The sequence below is a fragment of the Lipotes vexillifer genome, unplaced genomic scaffold, assembly GCF_000442215.2.
Source record: "Lipotes vexillifer unplaced genomic scaffold, Lipotes_vexillifer_v1.1 scaffold970, whole genome shotgun sequence".
NCBI classification, from domain to species: domain Eukaryota; kingdom Metazoa; phylum Chordata; class Mammalia; order Artiodactyla; family Lipotidae; genus Lipotes; species Lipotes vexillifer.
Genome location: NW_006783115.1, coordinates 1,251,591 through 1,274,213, shown reverse-complemented (window position 1 = coordinate 1,274,213; position 22,623 = coordinate 1,251,591). Strand labels below are relative to the sequence as shown.

The window sequence follows — 22,623 nt, the reverse complement described above, 5'->3', positions numbered from 1 at the left end:
GAAAGAATGGCTGCTGATGCATTCTTGCTTGGCTGCAGATAAAGTTAGGTGGAAGGAGAAAGGGGAGGGAGGGAGAGAAGGGAGAGATCCTGGGGACCATATAAGTGGAGCCAGGATCTAGGTTTCAGTCCCTGCAAGATCTACCAGTCACCTGTTGAGAGCTGGACCCGAGGGAGGAAAGTGACTAAGTAGCTCGGTGCATACTAGCTCCTCTGCCAAAAAGTTAGCTCCAAATAGAGGGTCTCTGCTGAGTGGATCAGGGAGTTCTCTATCTTTAGACAGAAAGCTGGCATTCTGTCAGACAGAAACCATCTGTCAACCCCACCCCACTTGTCAGCCGGTCCCCTGGCTGACCACGAGTTCTTCAGGACAATTACTCTTCAAAAGCCTTGGTCCCTAACCCGCTTCCCTCCCTCCTTTTCTCAGTGAAGTCTTACTCATTTCATTCTTCAGCTCAACTGTCATCTCCTGAGGGAAGCCCCTTTTGACCTCCCAAACTGGCTGACGTCTATTTTATGGCCCCATGAATCGTTCCTTGGTGGTAGCTGTGAGCTTCATGGGGGCGGGACCACATTATCTGGCTCATCATGGCATCTCTGGAGCCCAGCACAGTGCCGGGCACCGAGTAGGCACTTAGTATCCATTTGTTGGCTGAATGAGTGAATGAGCGAGTGAAATGAGACCCAGCCCTGGGCGAGAGGCCTCTCTAGGCAGTGGTAGGCTGGAGCCAGCTTGTCCTAGCTCCTCTCGACTCTGGCTTCAGTGACTTCCTGTTGAGAGCTTGAAATTGGCCACAGTGGGAGTATTTACACCATGGAAACTGGCAAAGGTTACAAATCTATTATCATTATTATGGCCAACTTTGCTAATTGGAGAGCTGGTTTATCAACACAACACTGTCTCCAGGACAAGAATCTAGGAAAGTGGGTGGAGGAAAGTGAGGTTGGGAAGGAGAGTCATGGTGATGTTTGCACCCGAGACTCGGAGGCAAAGGAGGCACGAGGGGGTTGGAGAAAATGGAGAAATCATGTCACACAAGAGGGCAGAGGTGCAAGCATGTTTCCAGCCTTCTTTTCTGGAGCTCTCTGAATGTGGGGGCACATCCATCCCCCATCCCCACCTACTTTAGGAGACTTACTCTGCCAGCTTCTTGAAGCCAATGGCTCGCCGCTTTGTGGGGGTCCCGTTGGTACCTTTCCAGATGTGGGTGTTCCAAGGGTCAGGCTGGGAAGAGAGGACTATGGTCACTGCAGTGAGGGACCCTGGCTCCTCTTGGGAGATGCTCAGGGCTCCCTGGGGGCTTGTGGCTGTCCAGCTACGTCCAACCCTCAGCCCTTGAAGGGAACGATTCTGTCAGTGGTGACCACAGGGGTCCTGGCACAGAGTGGCTGGTCCAGCCTCCCTGCACTGTCCTGCTAGACCTTCCCACTCATCCCTCAGAATCCCTCTCAAACACTCTCCTCGTGACCCCGGACTACTCATTTCATCTCCATTCGTCTTTCAGCTTGCGCTGTGCTGTTCAATATGGTGGCCACACTTGAGCATCCGAAATGCAAGTTTGAGTTGAGACGTGCTCTAACCATAACACACACACCGGATATGAAGACTCAGCACGAAAGAGGCGGGGCGGGGCAGGACCTGGTATTCGAAGGAGGGGGTGAGTCGGTAGTTGAGCATCTCTTGGTGGAAGACGGGGGTGATGCTGCCAGACATGGGGGGCACGATCCACACCCAGTCAGCGGGGCAGCCTCCCCTGCAGTGGTATTCATTCTCCATGTGCTTAATGAAGGACTCGGTGGCAGAGTGGTGGTCAACGATGGTCACTTTGTCACTCTGTGGGAGGAAAGGGGACAAGGAGTCACGAGAAAAGAGCAGCTGGGGTATTTCGGGACTCCCCTGCCCACAGAGCAGTGTTTCCCAAAGGCTGGTCCTGGAGATGATTCTAGGCAGGTGATTCTCTGCATTGTTCTTTCAATCCTGATTAGACCCAGGAGAAACACCTCTCTTGCCAATCTTCCTCCTGTCCTTCCTCCTTCTCTCTCTTTTTTTTTATTTAAATGAGAGAGGAAGCTGAGGCAACTAGAATCCAACAACTTTGTGTTGTTTCCCTGTGTGTATTTGTTTATATATTTATTTAAATTTACAATTCTCTTCTATTTATGGCAAATGGTACTGGCTCTCCATTTATGATGGTCACACAAAATCCTCTTAAAATAAACAATTTTAAGTAATAAGGATGAGTTTATTAAAATGAAAACAAGTCGGGCTTCCCTGGTGGTGCAGTGGTTGAGAGTCCGCCTGCCGATGCAGGGGACACGGGTTCGTGCCCCGGTCCGGGAAGATCCCACATGCCGCGGAGCGGCTGGGCCCGTGAGCCAAGGCCGCTGAGCCTGCGCGTCCGGAGCCTGTGCTCCGCAACGGGAGAGGCCACAACAGTGAGAGTCCCGCGTACCACACACACACACACACAAAATCATAAGCAACAAGTCACAAAACCCCTATCTTTTTGCCTCTTTCTCAAATGGTCCCCACCCAAGATCCATCATGGGGAGGAAGGCATGCATGATGGGAAGTACACCTCACTGGTAGGCAGATCCCTGCAAGGATGGTTCCTGGAAGCTGGGTTCTTGACCTTCTGCCCCGAGACTCTGAAAGGTTTTAGTTCCCCTTTGAGGCTTGGCAGCCAGGAGGTATGCCCTGGCACTACCTGGAAGCTGTACAGCACCGCGATGTTGATCTCCACCAGTGCCTGGTCCTTCCACAGGGAGGATGTCTTCCTCATGTCCAAGTTCATTTTCTTGGCCACTTCCTGAAAGGGGAAAGAAACACAGACTCATAGGCTGGGGCACCTCTGGATTTCAGACTAAAGAGGGACAGGGCTAGTGTCACCAATGAAATTCTTAATTAATTCATCAACTCATATGCAGACTAATTCACTTACTCAAATTTTTTTTTTTTTTTTATTGAGGACCCACTGGTAGCATCAAGAGTCTAGAGGGACTTGGCTGGACCTTTTATTATTGAACTTACCTTCTAGTGGGGCAGAGAAATAGTTAATATTGTGATGAGTGCTAATTCCTAGGAAGAAAATAAGGTGAGGAAATGGGATAAAGAGGGATATGGGGGCAGGATGAATTGAACCAGGATAGTCAGGGAAGGGCCACTGCAGAGGTGGCATACAGGTGAGTGAGTCCCAAATGATGAGAAGAAGCAAGACATTTGTAAATCTTGGGAGGGAATGTTCTATGCAGAGAGAACAGCATGCAAAGACCCTGGGGTGGGATCAGGCTTGCGCTGGGGTACAGAAAGAGGCCAGTGTACTTGGAGGGTAGGGAGCCAGGGGGAGTTGGTGAGAGAGAGATGCAGGACTGGTTATGCTAGATGTGCTAAGGAGTGAGGATTTTATTCCAAATATGACGAGGAGGGTCTTCGGGGGACTTTAAGGAGAGATGTGGGTCTGGGAGTGACATGAGCTGCTTCCTAGTAGGAAAAGCTCTCCACCCATCCTGTTCCATCTCCAGCGTGGCCACTGCCTGGAATCTAGATCATGGGTATTTTGAGTTCATGGGGATGCCTGCCTACTCCACTTGACAGATAAGGAAACTGAGGCTCAGAGAGCTGCAGAGACTTGCTCACAGGCCACAGAGCCAGTTGGCCTTGGGGCTGGAGCCCAGGGAGATGCCTAACGCCCAAGACCTGGGAGCGGCTTCCCAGCCAGCAGATTCCTTTGGCAAAACTACTTGGAGAAAACAATTCCTGATATTTATGTTCCAGCTCCAGCTAAGCTGATGTCAGGAGTAGGGAAGACCCAATAGCAAATCCATTAATTAGAGCCTGGCTTCTCACTTCCTCTGTCAATTCTAGTCACTTGTGGGAACCTATGTCTCATTATGGGGTTAGAATGTGACAATTTCTCAAGTTTGGGTAAATCGCTTCCCAGCCCCAGATGTCAACATTTGTACATAATGGCAGTTAGAACTGGAAGGCTGGGGTGGGAGCGTGTCTCATTTAAGTTACCTAGCGACTACTCTTTGCAATTGAAATGTAAGCAGGGATCACGAAAGCAGACATTAATTTACTCTTTTGAGGCTGAGGTGTTAGGGTCTGTTTGGGGTCTTTTAGCGATGATACAAACACAGAGAGTAAGAAATTCGCTGCTTTACACAAATACATATAAAACTTGAGCTATGTTATAAAAGAAGAGAGTGTGTACAGCCAGTCATGCTGCTATTGTTATTTCTACAGCATTATTTTGGTTAAAAGAATAGAAATTAGTTGCAAGAAAGTGCAAAAATATATATATATGACTTTAAAAATTCCCAAATATTACTTGAGCCACATTTCTGGAAATTGCCTGGAAATGTTTTTTCCTTTCTTGCCAGGAGTTTGTATAAATCAGTGGCTTCCCAGTAGAATCTTCTGGGGAGCTTTGAAAAATACTGGTGCCCGGGCTCCACCCTGGAGCACTTTCATCCAAATTCTGGGGAGTGGGACCCTAGCATAATAAAACTCCCTAGGTAATTCCAGTGTGTGGTGAGGCTGAGGACCCCTGGTTCTGTTTTCCAGGCCAACACCCATGGAATTTTTTTAAATTGAGATAAAATTGACATACAACATTATGTGTATTTCAGGTGTGAGAGATATTGGTTTGATACATTTATATATTGCAATATGATTACCGCTGTAGGGTTAGTTAACACCTTCATCCAATTGCGTAATTACCATTTCTTTTTTGTGGTGAGAACAATTAAGGTCTAGTCTCTTAGCAACTCTGAAATTTATAACAGTATCATTGTTGAGCATAATCACTATGCTGTGCATTAAATCTCCAGGAATTATTTATCTGCTAGTTGCAGGTTTGTACACTTCCACATCTTCCCCAGTTCTCCTGCCCCCCCTCCCCAGCCCCTGGTAATCACCACTCTACTCTCTCTTTTGGAGAGTTTGGCTTTTTTAGATTCCACATATACGTGAGATCACTCACATAGTATTTGTCTTTCTCTGTCTGACTTATCTCACTTAGCATAATGCCCTTAAGGTCCACCCAGGTGAACACCCATGGATTTTAACAATATAAACCTAACGCTTGTTTCCCAGTTCGAATTTTGCCCTGTGCTTTATTTACTGTGTGACGTAGGCTCAGCATTTAACTTCTCTGTTTCTCAGTGTCCTCTTTTGAAACAAGGCCAATCACAGCAGACTGTGGTTCCAAACAACATTTGCTGACAAAACCACAGCAATCCTGACGCTCTCACCAAAGTAGAGCTCCAGGGAGCAGTCCGCCTCAGCACTCTTTTGTAGATCAGGATGACTCAGCCCTGGAGAGAATCAGAACATCCACCCAGAAATGTACGTGGTGGGGAATCACTGCAAGCCTTGTTTTTTAAGAAAAGAGACCAAAAATGTCCCATGTTCATGGGTCGTTCTCAAAACCTTCTAACAAGGCTTGACACTGACAGGCAGTACCCGGGGGCATTCTGACCCCTCCAGAATCCCTCCGAGGATGGACAGCTGGGCGGGGGCAAGGGCGAGTGGGCGGCTGGATGGAAGAACTAGAGCGGCGGATGGGGCTGCTTTTGCAGAAACCGGGCGGGGGGGGGGGGGGGGGGGGAAGAAAAAAAAGCCAGACTGGGTTCACATCCCAGCTCTGCCACTCCCTAGCTGTATGACCTTGAGCTCGTCCTCATTTTAACCCTCGCAAAGGCCTCAGTTTCCTCATCTGTGAAAGGGGAATTATCACACCTGGAGGTTGTGGTAAGGATTAAATGAGCACCTAATACACACAAAGTGCTTGGAGTGCTGCGGAGCACATAGTACACGTACTCTTCTCTTTTTTTGTTTTTTGTTTGTAGTACGCGTACTCTTAATGCCACGGAAGGCTTCAGAAAGGCCAGGGGGCATCCCCAGAATTGCAGATTCTGTTTTAACCTCTTCTAGATTCCAAGCCCCAAAGCTCAGCTGTGGGAAAGGACAGCTGAGCCCATCCCCTTTGCCTTCTGCTTCTGCATCATGATGACCAAGAAGGGACTTCACCTCCAGGATGTTGTATCGGGAGCTGTCACAGTAGTCACGGACGCCAATCTCTGTGCCCATGTACCAGCCGCTGAAGGGACAGGCGCTGAACTCCAGGCCGCCGATCTCCAGGAGCATGTTTGACACAGCGGGGAGGCCGTACCACTTCAGCCCAAGGTCCTTGAACCACTCCAACCTGCAGAGAGCAACACAGCCCAGCTCACCATGGGGCAGGAGCCTCATGGGAAGACACACAGGCGGGATATCCTTAGTCTGGGGATGCTGAAATGCCAGTGAGTGACTGGGACTTACTATGCCAGAATCTAATTCCTGGGCTCATGTGAGACCTGTGGGATCACAGCTTCCACAGCTGGGGCCTGAGAATATGCACTTTAACATGTTTCCCAGGTGATTTGGATGGACATCCAGGCCTGGGAACCATTGCCTTGGGCTGCTGTTTATCTCCTAAACCCACCCTGAAGGTGAATCCAGGAGAAAGTGAGCATTGCTGAGTTCCTTCTGACCTCAGGACCTTTGCACGGCAGCTCCTTCCTTCTCTTTTCCTTCTGTGCCTGTTCAGCTCTTACCCACCTTTCATTCTCAGCTAAAATGCTGTTGACTCTGGGAAGCCTTCCCTTATGCCTGATCTGGGTTGGGTCAGGAAGCTTTATGCCTCTAGGTACCATAAAATTTATTTTGCAGCACTTTATTGGAATTAAGTAACTTAATTTGGGTAACTGATCTCCTCCTTGAGACTGAAAGCACCATGGAGGCAGGGACCAAGTCATCTACAAAACCCAGCACAATGCCTGGCCCAGACTGGGAATAATAAACAGTATTGAATGAGTGAATGAATGAAGGCCAAGTGTCACCAGGGAGACTAGGTAAGTTCCCAGATATTGGGCAGTGTCAGGAGCCTCAGGGCACTTGCTCCCTCTCCAGGGCCTGGACTAGGGTGAGGCATGTAAGGCACTAGCCTTGGGTGCAAAATTTAAGGGGGCACCAACAAACCCAGGTATCAATATCAATATTATTAATTTATTTACACAATATTCCAAATTAATTCAATGTTTTTTTAAAAAAATCAAAATTAATGCAAAAAAATTCCATGACAAACAAAATATCAAAACTTTAAATAGGGCTACCCTGGTGGCGCAGTGGCTGGGAGTCCGCTTGCCAATGCAAGGGACACGGGTTCATGCCCCGGTCCGGGAAGATCCCCCATGCCGCGGAGCGGCTGGGCCCGTGAGCCAAGGCCGCTGAGCCTGTGCGTCCGGAGCCTGTGCTCCGCAACGGGAGAGGCCACAGCAGTGAGAGGCCCGCGTACCGCAAAAAAAAAACAAAACCAAAAGAACTTTAAATAAAGACAAGCTCCCACCTTGCCCTAACTTGCCTCACTTGTTTCCCTCTAATTTCAGCCCTGACCTGGTCTTTGTTTAAAGTTTTGATATATTTAAAAAGTTAATTTTTATTTTTAAAAATATTACATTAAAATACTATTTATCTTGATGATTGATTTTTTTTTTTTTTTTGGTGCTTCCCCCATCAATTTTGCCCCTGAGGCCAGGGTCTTACTGTGGAGTTTCTTTACTCTCGAAAAGTGTAAATTCTATTTGTGCTGCTGGCCACAGCCCTCACAGTCCCATCCTGGCCCCAAATTGCTTTTGACCTTGAGCTGCGTCAGGTCATATAGAGTTTTAAATGGCTCCCTCTATTTAAAATCTGTGCCCACAACGACACAGGAGGGGCTTCTGCTCTTTCAGCCCTTAGGGTTGGAAAAAGGGGCAGGTCCAGGTTGATGGCTTAGGAGTCGGGTAAGGAGGGAGATTTTTTTTTTAATTGAAGCATAGTTGCTGTACAATATTATATAAGTTACAGGTGTACAAAATAGTGATTCACAGTTTTTAAAGGTTATGCTCCATTTATAGTTATTGTAAAATACTGGTTATCTTCCCTATGTTTTACTATATCTCCTTGAGGTTTATTTATTTTATACATAATAGTTTGTACCTCTTAATCCCCTACCCCTATATTGCCCCTCTCCCTCTGGTAACCACTGGTTTATTCTCTATATCTGTGAGTCTGCTTCTTTTTTGTTATATTCACTAGTTTGTTGTGTTTTTTAGAGTCTACATATAAGTGATATCATACAGTATTTGTCTTTCTCTATCTGACTTATAAGGAGAGAGATTTTGATTCAGAAAAGATGGTGGTCCCTAGGCTGGTGAAGGAGGAATTATTGATGTTGAGGGAGCCCACCTTGCCCTGGCCCCATGATGAGGGTAGGAACCAAGACCCCCTTTCAGCCTCTGTCTGGGCTGGAGAGAGAGCTGGGGGTGCAGGGTTGGGTAGAGAGGAGCACTGGGTAAATCCAACCACCCTCACCCACCCCATGCCAGTCCCTCTTACTTGGGGTGTCTGATGGGCACTTCCAGCACCAGCTCTGGAGGAATCTGGAAGAGCTCAGGGTCATTGCCGTTGGCCTGGAGCAGGAGTGGCAGGACATCGAAGCGGCTTCTTGGGGGTTTCCAGCCCTGCTGGATGCAGATCTGCAACCAGACCCGCCAGGTCAGGCCACCATGCCCCAGACCCTCCAGACACAACAGCAATGTGGGGAGGGGCAGAGGTCCCAGTGCAAGCCCGCCAGCAGCCACCCTGGAGGCTCTGGGTCATGGCCACCTTCTTTATGAAGTTCTCCCTGACATCATCACGTAACTAGTATAACTGTCTGTGGTCCCACGGGACAGAAAGCAAACGTGTCCTCCAGCCCCTCACTCGGTTATGTTTTCCAGGTCTTCCCTGCCAACTGGGAACTCCGGGTGGAAGGGCTGAACTGACACTTGCAACTGTGGTGCCCTCGCACAGGGCTGGGCACGCCCACACACTTGCTCCGGAAGTGTTTGCATCCGGTGCCTAAGACATGAAGAAAATCTACCAGATTTGATGAGGGCAGATGTCTCAGAATGACCACATAAAATGCATCTGTTAGAGCAGCTATCCTATCGAAATATAAAGCGAACCACATAGTAATTTAAAATTTTCTAGCAGCCACATTTTAAAAATTAAAAAAAAAACAAACCCAGAGAAAATAATTTAAGTAATATATCATTTACAAAAGTTTTAATTTCAATAATATTTAATTAAATTAAATAATTATGGGGCTTCCCTGGTGGCACAGTAGTTGAGAGTCCGCCTGCTGATGCAGGGGACACGGGTTCGTGCCCCAATCCGGGAAGATCCCACATGCCGTGGAGCGGCTGGGCCCGTGAGCCATGGCCACTGAGCCTGCGCGTCCGGAGCCTGTGCTCCGCAACGGGAGAGGCCACAGCAGTGAGAGGCCCGCGTACCGAAAAAAAAAGGAAAAAAAAAAATTAAATAATTATGAATTATAGCACGATATTAATTATAGTAATAGTAATTAATTATAGTAACAGTAATTTATTAATACTGTACTAAAAGCATTACTATATCAAATATTAATATCATTATGTATTAATATATTATTATATATGGCATATATATAATATACATGGTATATATATTAATATATTAATAGTAAAAATATTAATATATTAATAGTATATTTGACATTAAAATTAAATATGTAATTCATTTATTAATCCAATAAAATATAAAAATTTATAATATATAACCTAATTAAACACCAACTGTTTAATAATAAATTATTAAATAAATTATTAATATTAATATATTTAAAGATGTTTAACATAAAATTAACTATACTTATTAATACAATAAATGTATTAATTTATTAACAAATAGAAATAGATTAGCCCGATATTATCCACAATATTATTTTTCAATAGGTAATCAAGACACAAATTACTAATGAGATCTTTTCCACTCTTTTTTTGTTCTCTGTCTCTGAGACCGTGTTATTTACACTTAGGGCATGTCTCAGTTTGGACTCGCCACATTTCAAGTGGTCACTAGCTACATGCAGCCAGTGGCTGCCGTACTGGGTGAGGGGTTTTGAAAGTTACAGTTCTGTGGTTATGTTTGGGGTGACTCTTTCTGCTGAGTTAGTAGACAGAGGAAGCACAGAAGCGTGGGTTTAGAACATGTTGTGTCAGTGAGGTTTCTGGAGACAGAAGGAGAGGGAGAGGCCATGGTGTTTCTGTTCCGGCGGCCACAAGGACAAGGTCAGCCAAGTATACAGTCAGAGGTCAGCCAAGTGGAGCAGAGAGACTGGCTGAGGCTAAAAGACACAGGTCTGACTCCTGGTCGCCCTGGTTATAGCCCCCTCCCCAGGATAATAATATTTTAATAAGAAAAGCCACTTGCAAATGAAGTCAGCAGCCATGAGGGTGTGGGGTAGCCCTTGGCCTAAGCAGCTCCCTCGTGGGGTGGAGTTTGAGGGGGGTTTGAGGAAAGAACGAAGATAAAGCAGAATGGCGGCTGAGTGGGTGACAAATAAAGGAGGTACCAGGTCTGTGTGCGTGAGATATTCCAGGCGTGGGCTCTGCCTATTATGTCTCCTGTGGGCAGAGCTGGTGGAAGTTTCCAGGCCTTACCTGTGCTATCTGTCCACATCACCACCTGGAAGGAGCCCTGGATGGGGAGAAGGTGGTATTCGTGTTCCTAGTGGCTTTTATGAACTGACTTGGGCTGCCAGCAACCGTGGTGGTGCTGGAGAGTCCAGTCTGTCCAGAGAGGGGCTGGGTAGGTAGAAATGTTGTACAAGGAAATGAATGAATGAATGAAGGGTATGAGTCTGACATATTACCCAACTCAGAGGAGATGATGCCAGACATGGCGTCCACATGTCAGTTCCTCTCCTCCCAGGGCAAGGCAGGAGATTGGAACTGTACTTCTAGCTTTTCCTCTGCTCCTTTAGTAGCCTTGAATAATGTGTTTGGCCTTGGTGAGACTCAGTCTACTCATCTGTGAAATGGGGCAATAGTTCCCATCATGAGGGTCGGGCAAGGTAATGGCCTGAAAATGACCAAATGACCAGCTGTAGCAGAACCAGCAGGACGAGAGGCAAACAGAGCAGGAGCTCTGCAGATGAGTAAGCTGTACCTCACTGACCACTCTCCCTACGATAATATTAAACTAAGAAAAGTCTGTGGCTAAAGACAGTTTGGGAGGATGAGAGACCAGCTGGGGGAGGAGTGGGGGCACGCACCTCTGTGAGCTCCACGCTGGCTGGATCCCCCAGGATGGAGCCGTCAGGCTGCTTGTAGCCAGCATAGCGGATGAGCTGGGAGTTCCAGACTCGAAAGTCATGCTTGCCGTCGGTCCTCTGGGGAAATATGGTGATGGCAGATCTGTGGCGGAGAGAGGGGGATGTTTGGCACCAGGGCTGGGCTTGCACTTTGGGGACATACTGGAAAAAGTGTCGCCCAGGCCAATGAGTACATAAGGCTCAGGGCCCACGGTGCAGCTGTTGGAAGGTCCTTGCTCTGTCTCTCCACTGGACCGCTGGGTAAGGAAGGGTGGAGGATAGGAGGCCTGGTGCCAGCTCACTGAAGGAAAGAGAATGCTTCTCTAACTGGAGACTTTCAAACAATCTTGACTTGCGCCAGTTTTCCAGAAAGTTCTTTTGCAGCAGGTAATCCTCAGGGGAAAAAACATCAGATCCTGTTTCCTTTTAAGAGCTCACCACTGATTCCCAGTTTTAGACTTTCTTTTACCACCATCATTATTTATTGTCCCATTTGCTCACCCCCTGTACCACAGCAAAGTCTACAGACTTACGATTAATAAGAAATCCACTTTCATCTGTACTCATATTTATTTATTTTTAAATTTTTAAATTTTTTATTTTTTGCGGTACGCGGGCCTCTTCACTGTTGCGGCCTCTCCCATTGCGGAGCACAGGCTCCGGAAGCGCAGGCTCAGTGGCCATGGCCCACGGGCCCAGCCGCTCCACGGCATGCGGGATCCCCCCAGATTGGGGCACGAACCCGTGTACCCTGCATCGGCAGGCGGACTCTCAACCACTGTTGAGAGTCTGTCATGTACCCAATTTCAAGGCCCGATTCAAATTTACTTTCTCCACACAGCATCCCCTGTCTTATCTAGTTCCCAGGGCCTCCTTTTGAGCACATTTAGGTCATACTATCTGCACAAGACAATACTGCATTTAATACTGCAGGGAGTGGTGTGTCACACCTCGGGGTGAGTCTAGGACCCAGGCTGAAGGCGGAAGTCATATAGAGCCAAAGACGCTCTTAAAAATCTCTTAGCAAAGGTGCCATATTGGAGATGAACACAGACTGAGTAAAATTGTGAGCATTTCCCTCCAGCACTAAACCACACGGCTGTTTCTTTGGTTGAGCAGCAGATAAAGCCTGTTTGTGTTTGTTTATATATATTTAAAAAGTGTGTTTAGAAACTCCAGAATCTCACACAGTGGGGTGGGATGCTTACTCTGTGTGTGGGAATGAGCCCAATGGAAGACATGGAACAGGTTTACACCTCCCATCTCCCAAGCCTCCTAAGCATAATGTCGCAAAATGGCAAGTCTAATGCCCTGTACTGTTGGAATTACATCTCTCTCCCTCCCTTCATCTCCCTTGTCCACCTTCCTCCTTTATGCTTAGATAGTTTCTATACATGGTATACATTCTCTTATGGCCTCTCATTGTGTCCAGATGTGTAGTTTCAAACTTGTAAAAAAAAAAAAATTAGCCAAACATTTCATCAATAGAATATCTAATTTAGACCCACCCCCCCAATACAGAATTGAAAAAAGTAAAGGTGCGCTGCCTACCCTGTGGCGATCCCGGCCCCATATTACCCCATCACAGCACCATTTGAAAACTACCAAAATAACCCATAAACTCCTTGAGGCCAAGACCTTGACTGGGCCCTCCTTTAATGTTAGGATATGCAGGAGGGCTCTTTATTGTTTTCTGAGGGGTGAGGTCTTTTAGGAAAAAGATCTGAATACTAATTTCCCAAGCAGGCCCTGGGCTTAAATTACAGGGTCTTTTCCTATTGGTGGGCTCAGCTGGCAAACACCATTTCCTTCTCAAGGAAGAGACTTGTCCAAGAAGGACCATGCTTAATGCCAATAGGTCACTTTGGGGATGAGCTCAGTGTAGCCTGAGGGCTTGTGGGAATATCCCTGCAGTGGTCCTGCATGGCCCCAAGATGGGGCTGGTCCTCAGCTGCTGGGAACAGATGCAGGGGCAGGACTGAGGAAGTAGGATTAACAACTGTCACCGCCTGTCTGAGGGGGCCCCAGCTGTTCCCTTCTAGCTGCTCCTCTCCCAGCTGAGACTTGCCAGTGTGGAAGCCACCAGCTCACATTGGCGCCTTCCTGCCTTGGCCTGTATCCTGTGGCTTTGTTCTTCGCGGGGGGCAAGAGGAGTCCCAGGTGCGGCTCAGCTTGGTGGAACCAGAAACGGTGGTCCCCACAGCAGCGGGAAGAGAAATTGCCTTTTAAACCCAGGGAGCTTCAGAGGTGGCTCCAGGCAACAGAGCAGGAGCTGGTAAAAGCAGGTCACCACCGGCAATGGGATTTTCCTATTCCTGGGAATCTGAAACATCCCTTCCTGTTTCCTCCGTGGGTGATATTGAACTGTGGGATGAACATGATTTTGGTCGCTGTAGTCTTGCAAACCACATGGGAGTCTGTTTCTCCCGGGAGAGAAGGCACATGCTGGTTAGAATGAGGATGCCAGGCTACCTCTCTCGGCTTGACACCTGTCCCCGGGAAAAGAGGGGGAGCATTTCCTTCACAGGGGGGTGAACGCCAGACCCAAGGGTCAACAATGGGGGGACATCGGACTCCGCTCCCCTAAGCGGGTCAGCTCACCTGAGGTTCCCTTTATTGGTGGCATACTTGATATGGTTACAGATGTAGTTGAACATCCCGTGAGCCGTGGTACAGTCGCGGGCGTCGAACACCTGCAAGGGGTATGTCGTGGGAGTGATCACCTCCTCCTTCCCCATTCATCACCCCCAGGGCAGCCCTCCCAGTGGCTACTACTCCCCTGGAGTAGTGAGCATCTCATTACTGAGCCCCGGGCTGGGTTTTATCTTTTTTTCTACCCTAATAACTATGGCCAGTCAAACCAGGAAAAATCCCCTAAAAGTAGGCATGGAGTGTAAGTGAATGTAGGAAAGAGATGCTGAGCAGAGGAGGGACTTTAAATGGGCTGCCTGTATCTCTTTTGAGGTTCCTAGAGATTAGGGACTTAAAAATAAAACAACCACAAAAAAACCAGACACCCTGCCCCCACGTGCGGCCCCCCCCCCGGGATTGATAATTAATCTACTTCCAAAATGAAACTATTCCCTAGAGGAAAAGAAATCACACCAGGGGACACAGAATCTAATGCTTTTAGGGAGTAGGCAGATAATGGAAATAAGGAAAGAGAGGAGGTATAAGACAAAAGGGGCAAGTGGGGTCTGTAGTAAACTGGAGAGTATAAGCCCTACCTAGAGACATCAGATTCAATTTTTAAAAAAGATTGTTTGGGCTAAATAAGATATAAGCCAGATTCAGTCATGATCTGAGAATTTGGGACCCCATGATCACCATCTGAGAGTTCACCATAGCCACCAAGTGCCCTTGCTAGGAGCTGACCCTTTTTAAAGCTCACGCCTCCCCCCCGCAACCCCACCAAAGGGCTCTTCATAGTATCTGAGCCTGACTGCCCACCTGCAGCTTGGACCACTGGATCCGGCCGACGCAGCGGGAGGCATTCCTCCAGGCGTGCTTGGCCCCGTAGATGAGCTCTGTGTCCTTGAGCTGGTAGGTGCTGGTGGTTTCGATCTCTTTGCTCACCTCTTCCAGCCTCTCCGTATGAGCTTTGGAGCCAAATCTGAGGGAAGAGAAAAGAGACATGGGAGCATCACCCTTTCTGCTAAATTAGAGATCGGTGGAAGGAGTGAGCTATTACCGGAGGCCAGAAGCCACAGAGTCTGGACGGATATCTGGACACAACAGTTTCAGCATAAAGCAGAGACTGGCAAACTCAAATGCCTACGAAGGCCCGGCAGTGTACATATGACTGAACTGGCTGGATGGGGACTGCAGCAAACAGGTGAGCCTACGCCTGGTCCAAAGGGGGCAGCCCCAACTCTGCTCTAGTCTGCTGTTGTCTGATAGGAATGGGGGCCTGGTACTGCCAGATCTTCTTTCAAGAGAAACTGGAAATCTGATTTTTAAAGGCAACTCTTCTAATTTTTAAATGGTGGCAATAAACTGAATTTTAGAAAGTTAAACAATTCTTATGAAAAGGTTCAGGCTTACAAAAAGGTATACAGAATAATGTAATGAATACCCATGTCCCAAGCCTAAGAGATGATAAATAAAAAAGAAAATATATTATAGTTCCTTGGGGACTACTCTGCACTGTAGCCCACTTTCTTTCCAGGAGTGAAGGCTGTTTTGAATGTGGCATCTAGCATTCTCATGCTTTTGTTTATATTTCTGCCACTTGTGTATCTATCCCCTAAATCACGTATAGTATTTTTCTGCATGTTTAAAAAGTTTATGTAAATGGGGCTGTCCTGAACGTATCCTTCTATAGCCTGTCCTTTCCTTCCTTTGCTCAAAGTTATTTAGGAGCTTCATTTCCATGAACCTGTTCATGTTTACAGCTGTATAGTATTCCATTACAGAAAATGCCACAGTTTACTTACACATTCTCCTATCAATGGAGTTGAGATTGTTTCCAGTTGGCTGTTTAATTTTTTTCCTATTCTAACAATGTTTCGGTGAACATTCTTATGCAGGCCTTCTTGTGAACAAGTGTGAGAGTTTCTGTAGGGAATATACCCAGGCATGGAATTGCTTGAAAAGTTTCAAATTTAAGCAACACTTTGCAGGCTAAACAAAAACACTTCTAGGGGCCAGATCTGGCCCTTGGGCCACCAGTTTTTGACCTCTGTGCATGGCAGGCAGAGGCCTTATGCTCAGGTCTTGGTTCAACTATCTGCACATTTGGACCTGAAGTCTTTGTACCCAGTACCCGGTCTTCCCAGTGTAGACATGAACTTGCCTTTTAATTGATGAGTAGTACTGATCAATAAACTCTTTGGCAAGAGGGAAGAGCTGTTCTTTTGTGTGGACGTCTTCAGGCCTTCGTATTTGCTGAGAAGGAAGCATGATGGACCCCATACAGATGTGCTCGGTGCATCCCGTTCCCTGGAAGGAAAAGAGATTTGGGCTATTACTTCGTTTCACCCAACTGTGGCACGTGTAGGCTTGTGGACCTGGATCTGACATTCGTGGCGGAGCTTCCCCGGCTTTAATTCCCAAAGCGGATTTCTCACATACCAGCTTCTAATCACTGTTGGACCTGGTTATCAGCCCAGGTAAGGAAAGGGCAAGCATCACTTTAAGGTCCTGAATGTGTTTGCTCTACTTAACTGGGGGGAGAAGGGCTTTGTGACTGCCATTCCCCGGGAAGCAGAATCATTGGTGCTGTATCCCCCAATATGTTTTGATCCCATGTTGATCAAGAAGGAGCTAGTAGGGTGATTATAGTAACTTTTTAGAATGTGTCTGTGGGATGTTGATTGCAGAACATAGCCCTAATTCCTCCCCTCCCTGTATTCATACCCTTTGCTATGTGACTTTACAGCAATTCTCATCAAGAGGTAAAGCCTCTTCCCTCTCCTTTTGAATCTGGGCTGGTTTGGGCCAATAGAATATGGCAGAAGTGACACTGTGCCCATTCTGAGTCTAGACCTCAAGAGATCTTACACATTTCTGCTCATTCTCTCAGGACACTGCAACCAGCATGTGAAGGAGACCAAGCTAGCTTGTTGGAAGATAAGAGGCCGCATGGAGCAGAGCTGAGTTACCCCAGCCAGGGCCATCCTAGACCAGCCTGCCGAGAGCTGACCCCTCAGATGATCGCAGAAACATGAGATCAGCAGAACCACACAGCCCGTCTGTAGGCTTTTGTTAAATAATAAGTGGTGGTTGTTTTAGGTCACTAATTTGGGGGGAAGTTTGTTACACTCCTATAGCTAACTGATACAACATTCCTCCAAGAGGCCCATTTTCCAGAACAATGTAAAACAATAGACTGGTTGATTGACTTAAAAATATATAAAATTTAGAGGACAGACTGAAAACCAAGAAGGGTTTGTCCAAAACTCCATCAGTGGTCGGATTGTGTGAGAGAAAAGGAATGTACTTAGAACCAGCACCTCCCCTTTTGAGTACAAGGGACACAAATAAAAAGTATTTGCACAAGTAAGTATCCACCAGTGGTTCTCAAATGGGGGTGAATTTCCTACCCAGGGGACATCTGGTAATGTCTGAAGACATATTTGGTTGTCACAACTTGGTGGGGGGGGTACTGGCATCTGGCTGGCACAGGTCAGGGGTGATGCTCAACATCCTATAATGCATAGGTTGGTCCCCACGATAAGAATTACCCAGTCCCATGTGTGGATGTTGCTGGGGTTGAGAAACCCTGGTCTCCCCTTGCTGGGGTACTCACCAACGTGCTCTTAAGGTGGAGGGTGTCAGAGAGAACCACATCGGTCTCCCAGTTCTTGACCTTGAGGAAACGAGGGCACTTGGAGGGGCTGCCATTCTTTATGGGAGACTGTTTTCCCGAGGCAGGGGGCTGGAGGAGAGAATAAAGATGAGATATTATGCATTTGAGGGCACTGGAAGATTGTTTCCATTGGGATGGGGAGAGGTGATGCTCTTCCTGGAATCTGTCGCCAGTCACCAACTGTCTGTGACTCTCTGGGATGGACACATACAAGGTAGCTGGGAACTTGGTCCCTCTACCTGTGCAGAAGGAGGCACCGTGGAAGAATGTTTCAGATTCTGTTCTGGGGAGAGGGGCCAGGAACTCAAAGGTGGTCTCTCTGGCGTCTAGCACAGTGTCTGGCACATTAGCAGGGACTTAATGAAAGTTTGTGGAATGAATAAGTGACTGAAAGAACACTGTCAGTGTCTTCAAATGATAACAGCCCTCAGGGTGGAGGAATCAAACCTGAGGCTGGGTCAAGTTACTTGGATTTCTGGGCCTTCGTGCCATAGCCCGAACTCACCATTCCGGGCAAGTACTGGGAAAACAAAAAGTTTATGTGAGAAAGGTTTGAAACATAGAATACTTTCCCCCGATTTCAGGTTTCTGCTTTTCAAAAAGGCCAAACATGTCCCTGCCTCAGGCCTTTGCACTTACTGTTCTCTCCGTCTTTTTTTTTTTTTTTTTTGCGGTACACGGGCCTCTCACTGTTGTGGCCTCTCCCGTTGTGGAGCACAGGCTCCGGACGCACAGGCTCAGCGGCCATGGCTCATGGGCCCAGCCGCTCCGCGGCATGTGAGATCCTCCCGGACCGGGGCACGAACCCGTGTCCCCTGCATCGGCAGGCGGACTCCCAACCACTGCCCCACCAGGGAAGCCCCTGTTCTCTCCATCTTGAATGTCTTCAGTGCTCCATTTATCTTCACCTCTGTAAGCAAACTGTCCAGTAGGTGAGCGGGGATAAGCCTGGGCTGACAGATGTTGGCCCATCCATTATGAACTTCATCGATAAGGATCATATTCTGTCTTGGGTGTTTCTGAGTGGTTGTCTACCTGCCTGGGCAGAGGTGTGCTCGTGCATCAGACAGGCATCAGCAACTCTAAGGGACAGGCAGCAGGCATACCCTGATGCAACAGCCGAGCAACGGAGGGGAGAAGATGAGACAATGTTGCATCACTCGGGCCAAAGAGCAGGGCAGTGGGCAGTGACCTTGAGGCAGGGCATTCACATGTTCAAATTGTATTTACTGAGCATCTACTATGTGCTAGACACTGTTAGGCATTGGGGACACTGAGGTGAACAAGGCAGTCAGGATCCTTGTCCTTCTGGAGCATCATTTTGGGAGAAGCAGCGATAAATAATAAGTAAACTAATATGTGGATGATATACTTTCAGGTGGTGATAAGAATATAATATAGAGGGAGGTAATGGTGACAAAGTGGAGGGGAAAGAGGCAAGTGCAAAGACCCTGAGGTAGGGATGAGTTTGCTCAGTTCAAAGGACCAGCAAGGAGGCCAGTGTGGCTGGAGTGGATGAGTGAGGACGAGTACAAGGAGATGAAGTCAGAAAGGAGGCAGGGTCCACGTCTCATCAGACTGGAGGTGCTCAGGCTGGCAGGGAGCTGTGAATTAGGATTCAATCAGGTTAAGCGTAGGACAGAAATCACAGGGAACTCTGAAGGACAACTACTGAAAACTAGCATTCAATGAGCACTTGCTATGTTCCAAGCAACGTCATCCCCATTTTACAGATGAGGAAACTGAGGCACAGAGAGGTTAACTAAGTTGTCTAAGACCACAGAGCTAGTAAGCTGGAGCCAGGAGTCAAAGCCTGGCAGTCTGGCCTTTGAAACCATGCCCTTAACTGTTTGACTATCCTGCCTCTTGACGATCATGCACAATTCACTCATTCATTCATTCATTCAACACATGTTTATTGAATATCTCCTATGTGCCAGGCAAGTCAGTAAGGGCCAGGGCTGCAGTGACAAACATACAGATGTGATCTGTGCCCTCATGGAGTTCACAGTCCAATGGGGATGGTGATTTAATGAACCATTATAATTGAGTGAACTGGGTGCCATAACACGGGACGTTGGCAGTGTGTAGGGGGCTGTGGAAGCACACAGAAGAGGCGCCTGACCCAGAGTATTTGACTTCTAAGTCAAGACCCGAAGGATAAGTAGGTGTTAACCAGGCAAAGAAGTGGGAGCACAGTCTTGCTGGCAGAGAAGTGAGAGGCATAGCCACCTTTCCGGCCAAAGAAGAGCTCTGTGCTAAAGCGTCCATGCTGCCATGTTGGAGTTTGGGGAACAGGAGGCAGGTGACAGCATGCCACTGTTAAAGATCATGCCAGAACAGTGCAGGGAGCAATGGCAGAGAACAACAGGAAGGTACTATGACTCATGATCTACACCTCCCTGCTCTGGCCAGACCCAGTCACCCCCAGTGGCTCCCATCTCAGTGTTGGGCACCACCATCCATCCACCACCTGTGCACATGCCACAGGGAGGAGCTTCCTGGACATCATCCTCTTTATCTCCCACCCCCAATCCATTCCTGACTCCCATCCATTTTAGCCTTCTAAATAACTCTAGAATCCATTTGGTCCCCTTTCTCTCCATCTACTGGCCAGCACCCTGTCCAAGCCTCCATCATCTTTCACTGGGGTGATTGCAACAGCCTCCTAAATGTTAGCCATTCTTCATCACTATTGGTGTCATTATTCTGCTACTAGTAAAACTTGTAGTCCTGTTACAACGACTACTGCTATAAGCGTTACTGCTGTACTGCCACCCCGGGAGCAGGACAATGATATGGATGAACTCCCTAATAGGGAATAGGCAAATTCCCTATTTGCCCTTCTATCCTGCTAAACTCTTAAGTTATTTTACTTATGTCCCCACGTGAAGCCACGTTCAAACTCCACTTCCTTGGAAGGCCTGTCCAGACAACCTAAACTTCTTTATTTCAGATTCTATTTCCATTCCTGTGTCTTCCAGCAGATGTCCAGGTGATGGAGGGCACCTCTGGGTAGGCCTTTGTGGTGACAAATTCCTCTGATTGTGCCGATGACCTGCATCCTTGAGAAAATAAAATCCTACCTTTCCTGCGTCCGTCCTCTCTAGGCAGGGTGTCACTTAGCCCGTTTAGAAACTCTCTGTCTTAACACCCTGGAGGTTGAGGGGCAGCTGGAATCCCACAGTGGGATAACACACATGGTGTTGGTGGTGGGGTCGGGCCCAGGACCCGTGGAGGTGACAGGAGGGCAGGAGGATGGGGAGCCTGACAAGGAGGGAGGAAGAGAGGGGTGGGGTGTGGCCGGTGGGCAGGCAGCCGGCAGCCATCATTGGCAGGGTGGAGGGAGGGAGATAATAGGCAGTAAAAGAGGCCATGTGCTGAGGGTCCAGATGTGCGAGGGGTGGTCATTACGAGACAAGTAATTGGGGGCTCAGGCGCGAGGTGTGCCATTCTGCACCCCAGGCTGTGTGAACTGCCCACTTGAAACCAGGCATTAGGAGGCCTCTGGCAGGGCTGTTGTACTTGGGCTTTGATGTTTTAATTAGCCAGCAGTAATATTAGATGACTCAGGAGGGGACAAATGGGGAGATTAATATAGCAGTCAGGGGCCTGCATGGGGGGATGCAAATGACTTTTCTGAGTGGTGACCTAAGCTAAAAATTCAGATTAGTGGCCCTTGTGGGTTGTTAAGCTGGGGATGGGGCACAAGTGGACTTTGGGCTGCAGCTGTGTGTGTTTGTTTCTGGATTTGTGTCTGGGGTAGACAATGGAAGCTTTTCAGGTCGCGGGAGACACTGACTCGATTTCAGTGGGTTCTATGGGAGGGCTCCTCGATGCCTGTTCCTAAATTTGCAAAGGAGGCTCTGAGCTCCTGGACATTTCAAAGGCTTTGTCAACACCTCTTTGCTTGGGAAGCCTGCAGAGAGGCCCTGAGGAAATGGAAGGAAATGATCTCGCAACCCAAGAGGAGACAGCAGGTGAGGTCATGTCAGCCTGGGGCCCTGAGCCAGGAATTCAGCTTGAAGGAGCCCCGGCACCCTCATTCCTTGCCCCTTTCCTTCCCTCCCTGCTTTCTTTCTTTCAACAAATACACACTGAATACGTACTATGTGCCAGGGACTCGTGTTCTAGGCCCTACAGTGATCCCCATTCTCTTGGGAGAAGCATCTTCTAGCTGCATGCTCTGAAGCAGGGGTTTGCAAACTGTGGCCCCGTGGGCCAAATTTGGTCTACCATCTATTTTGGTACAGCCCATGGACTAAGAATGGTTTTCCCATTTTAAACTTGTTGAATAAAAAAGTCAAAAGAAGGATAATGCCCCATGACAGGTGAAAATTACATGAAGTTTGAATTTCAGTGTCTGTAAATAAAGTTTTATTGGCACACGGCCAACCTTGTTTGTTTCCATATTGTCTATGGCTGCTTTTGCAATACAAGGGCAGAGTGGGGAAGCTGTGATGGAGACTAAGATGGGATGGCCCACAAAGCCAAAAATATTTCCTATCCTCTCCTTTACAGAAAAAGTTTGCAGACTCCTGATTTGAAGGATTAAATTCCAGTGGCTGAAAGCTAACCTATCTTACTTATGTCTCCATCCACTTAAACATTGCTGAGTCAGAGATCACTCCTGATCATTCTTTAAAACAGCATCCCATCCTTGTTACTCTCTGCCCCTTTATCATGCTTTATTTTTATTCATAGCACTTATCACTGCCGGTAGTTTGTGAGTGTGTATGTATTTGCACGTGAATGTACGTACTTATATCTCTTTATCTTATATAGATTTACATATATCTTTATAGATGTTTAGATATAGATACAGTTTTTTGCCTACTCACCATCCACTTTGCTCGTTTGCCGGTCTCTAGACCAGTGCCCAGCACACACTATGTGTTCAACAACATGTTCATTTGAGGTCTGCTATGGACTGAATTGTATCCTCTAGAATTCATATGTTGAAGCTCTAATTCCCATTGTGACATGTTTGGAGATAGGGCTTTTAGAAGGTATTTAAGGTTAAATGAGGTTATAAGGGCAGGACCCTAATCTGGATTAGTGGTTGGTCTCATAAGAAGAGGAAGAGAGATCGCTCGCTCGCTCTCTCTTTCCC

General features: G+C 47.5%; 1 protein-coding gene across 1 annotated transcript in view; it reads right to left on the bottom strand.

Annotated features, from left to right (window-relative positions):
- The window catches only part of NOS1 (nitric oxide synthase 1), a 95,582-nt gene that overhangs the window by 34,534 nt on the left and 38,425 nt on the right, over positions 1-22,623 (bottom strand). Inside the window, exons 3-12 of the mRNA XM_007455852.1 lie at positions 17,451-17,579; positions 15,996-16,141; positions 14,651-14,813; positions 13,802-13,893; positions 11,162-11,303; positions 8,422-8,561; positions 6,034-6,208; positions 2,708-2,809; positions 1,639-1,833; positions 1,139-1,224 (exon numbers count right to left, since the gene is read on the bottom strand). Of these exons, the coding sequence (XP_007455914.1) occupies positions 1,139-1,224; positions 1,639-1,833; positions 2,708-2,809; positions 6,034-6,208; positions 8,422-8,561; positions 11,162-11,303; positions 13,802-13,893; positions 14,651-14,813; positions 15,996-16,141; positions 17,451-17,579 (1,370 nt within the window). The remainder of the gene's footprint in view (positions 1-1,138; positions 1,225-1,638; positions 1,834-2,707; positions 2,810-6,033; positions 6,209-8,421; positions 8,562-11,161; positions 11,304-13,801; positions 13,894-14,650; positions 14,814-15,995; positions 16,142-17,450; positions 17,580-22,623) is intronic.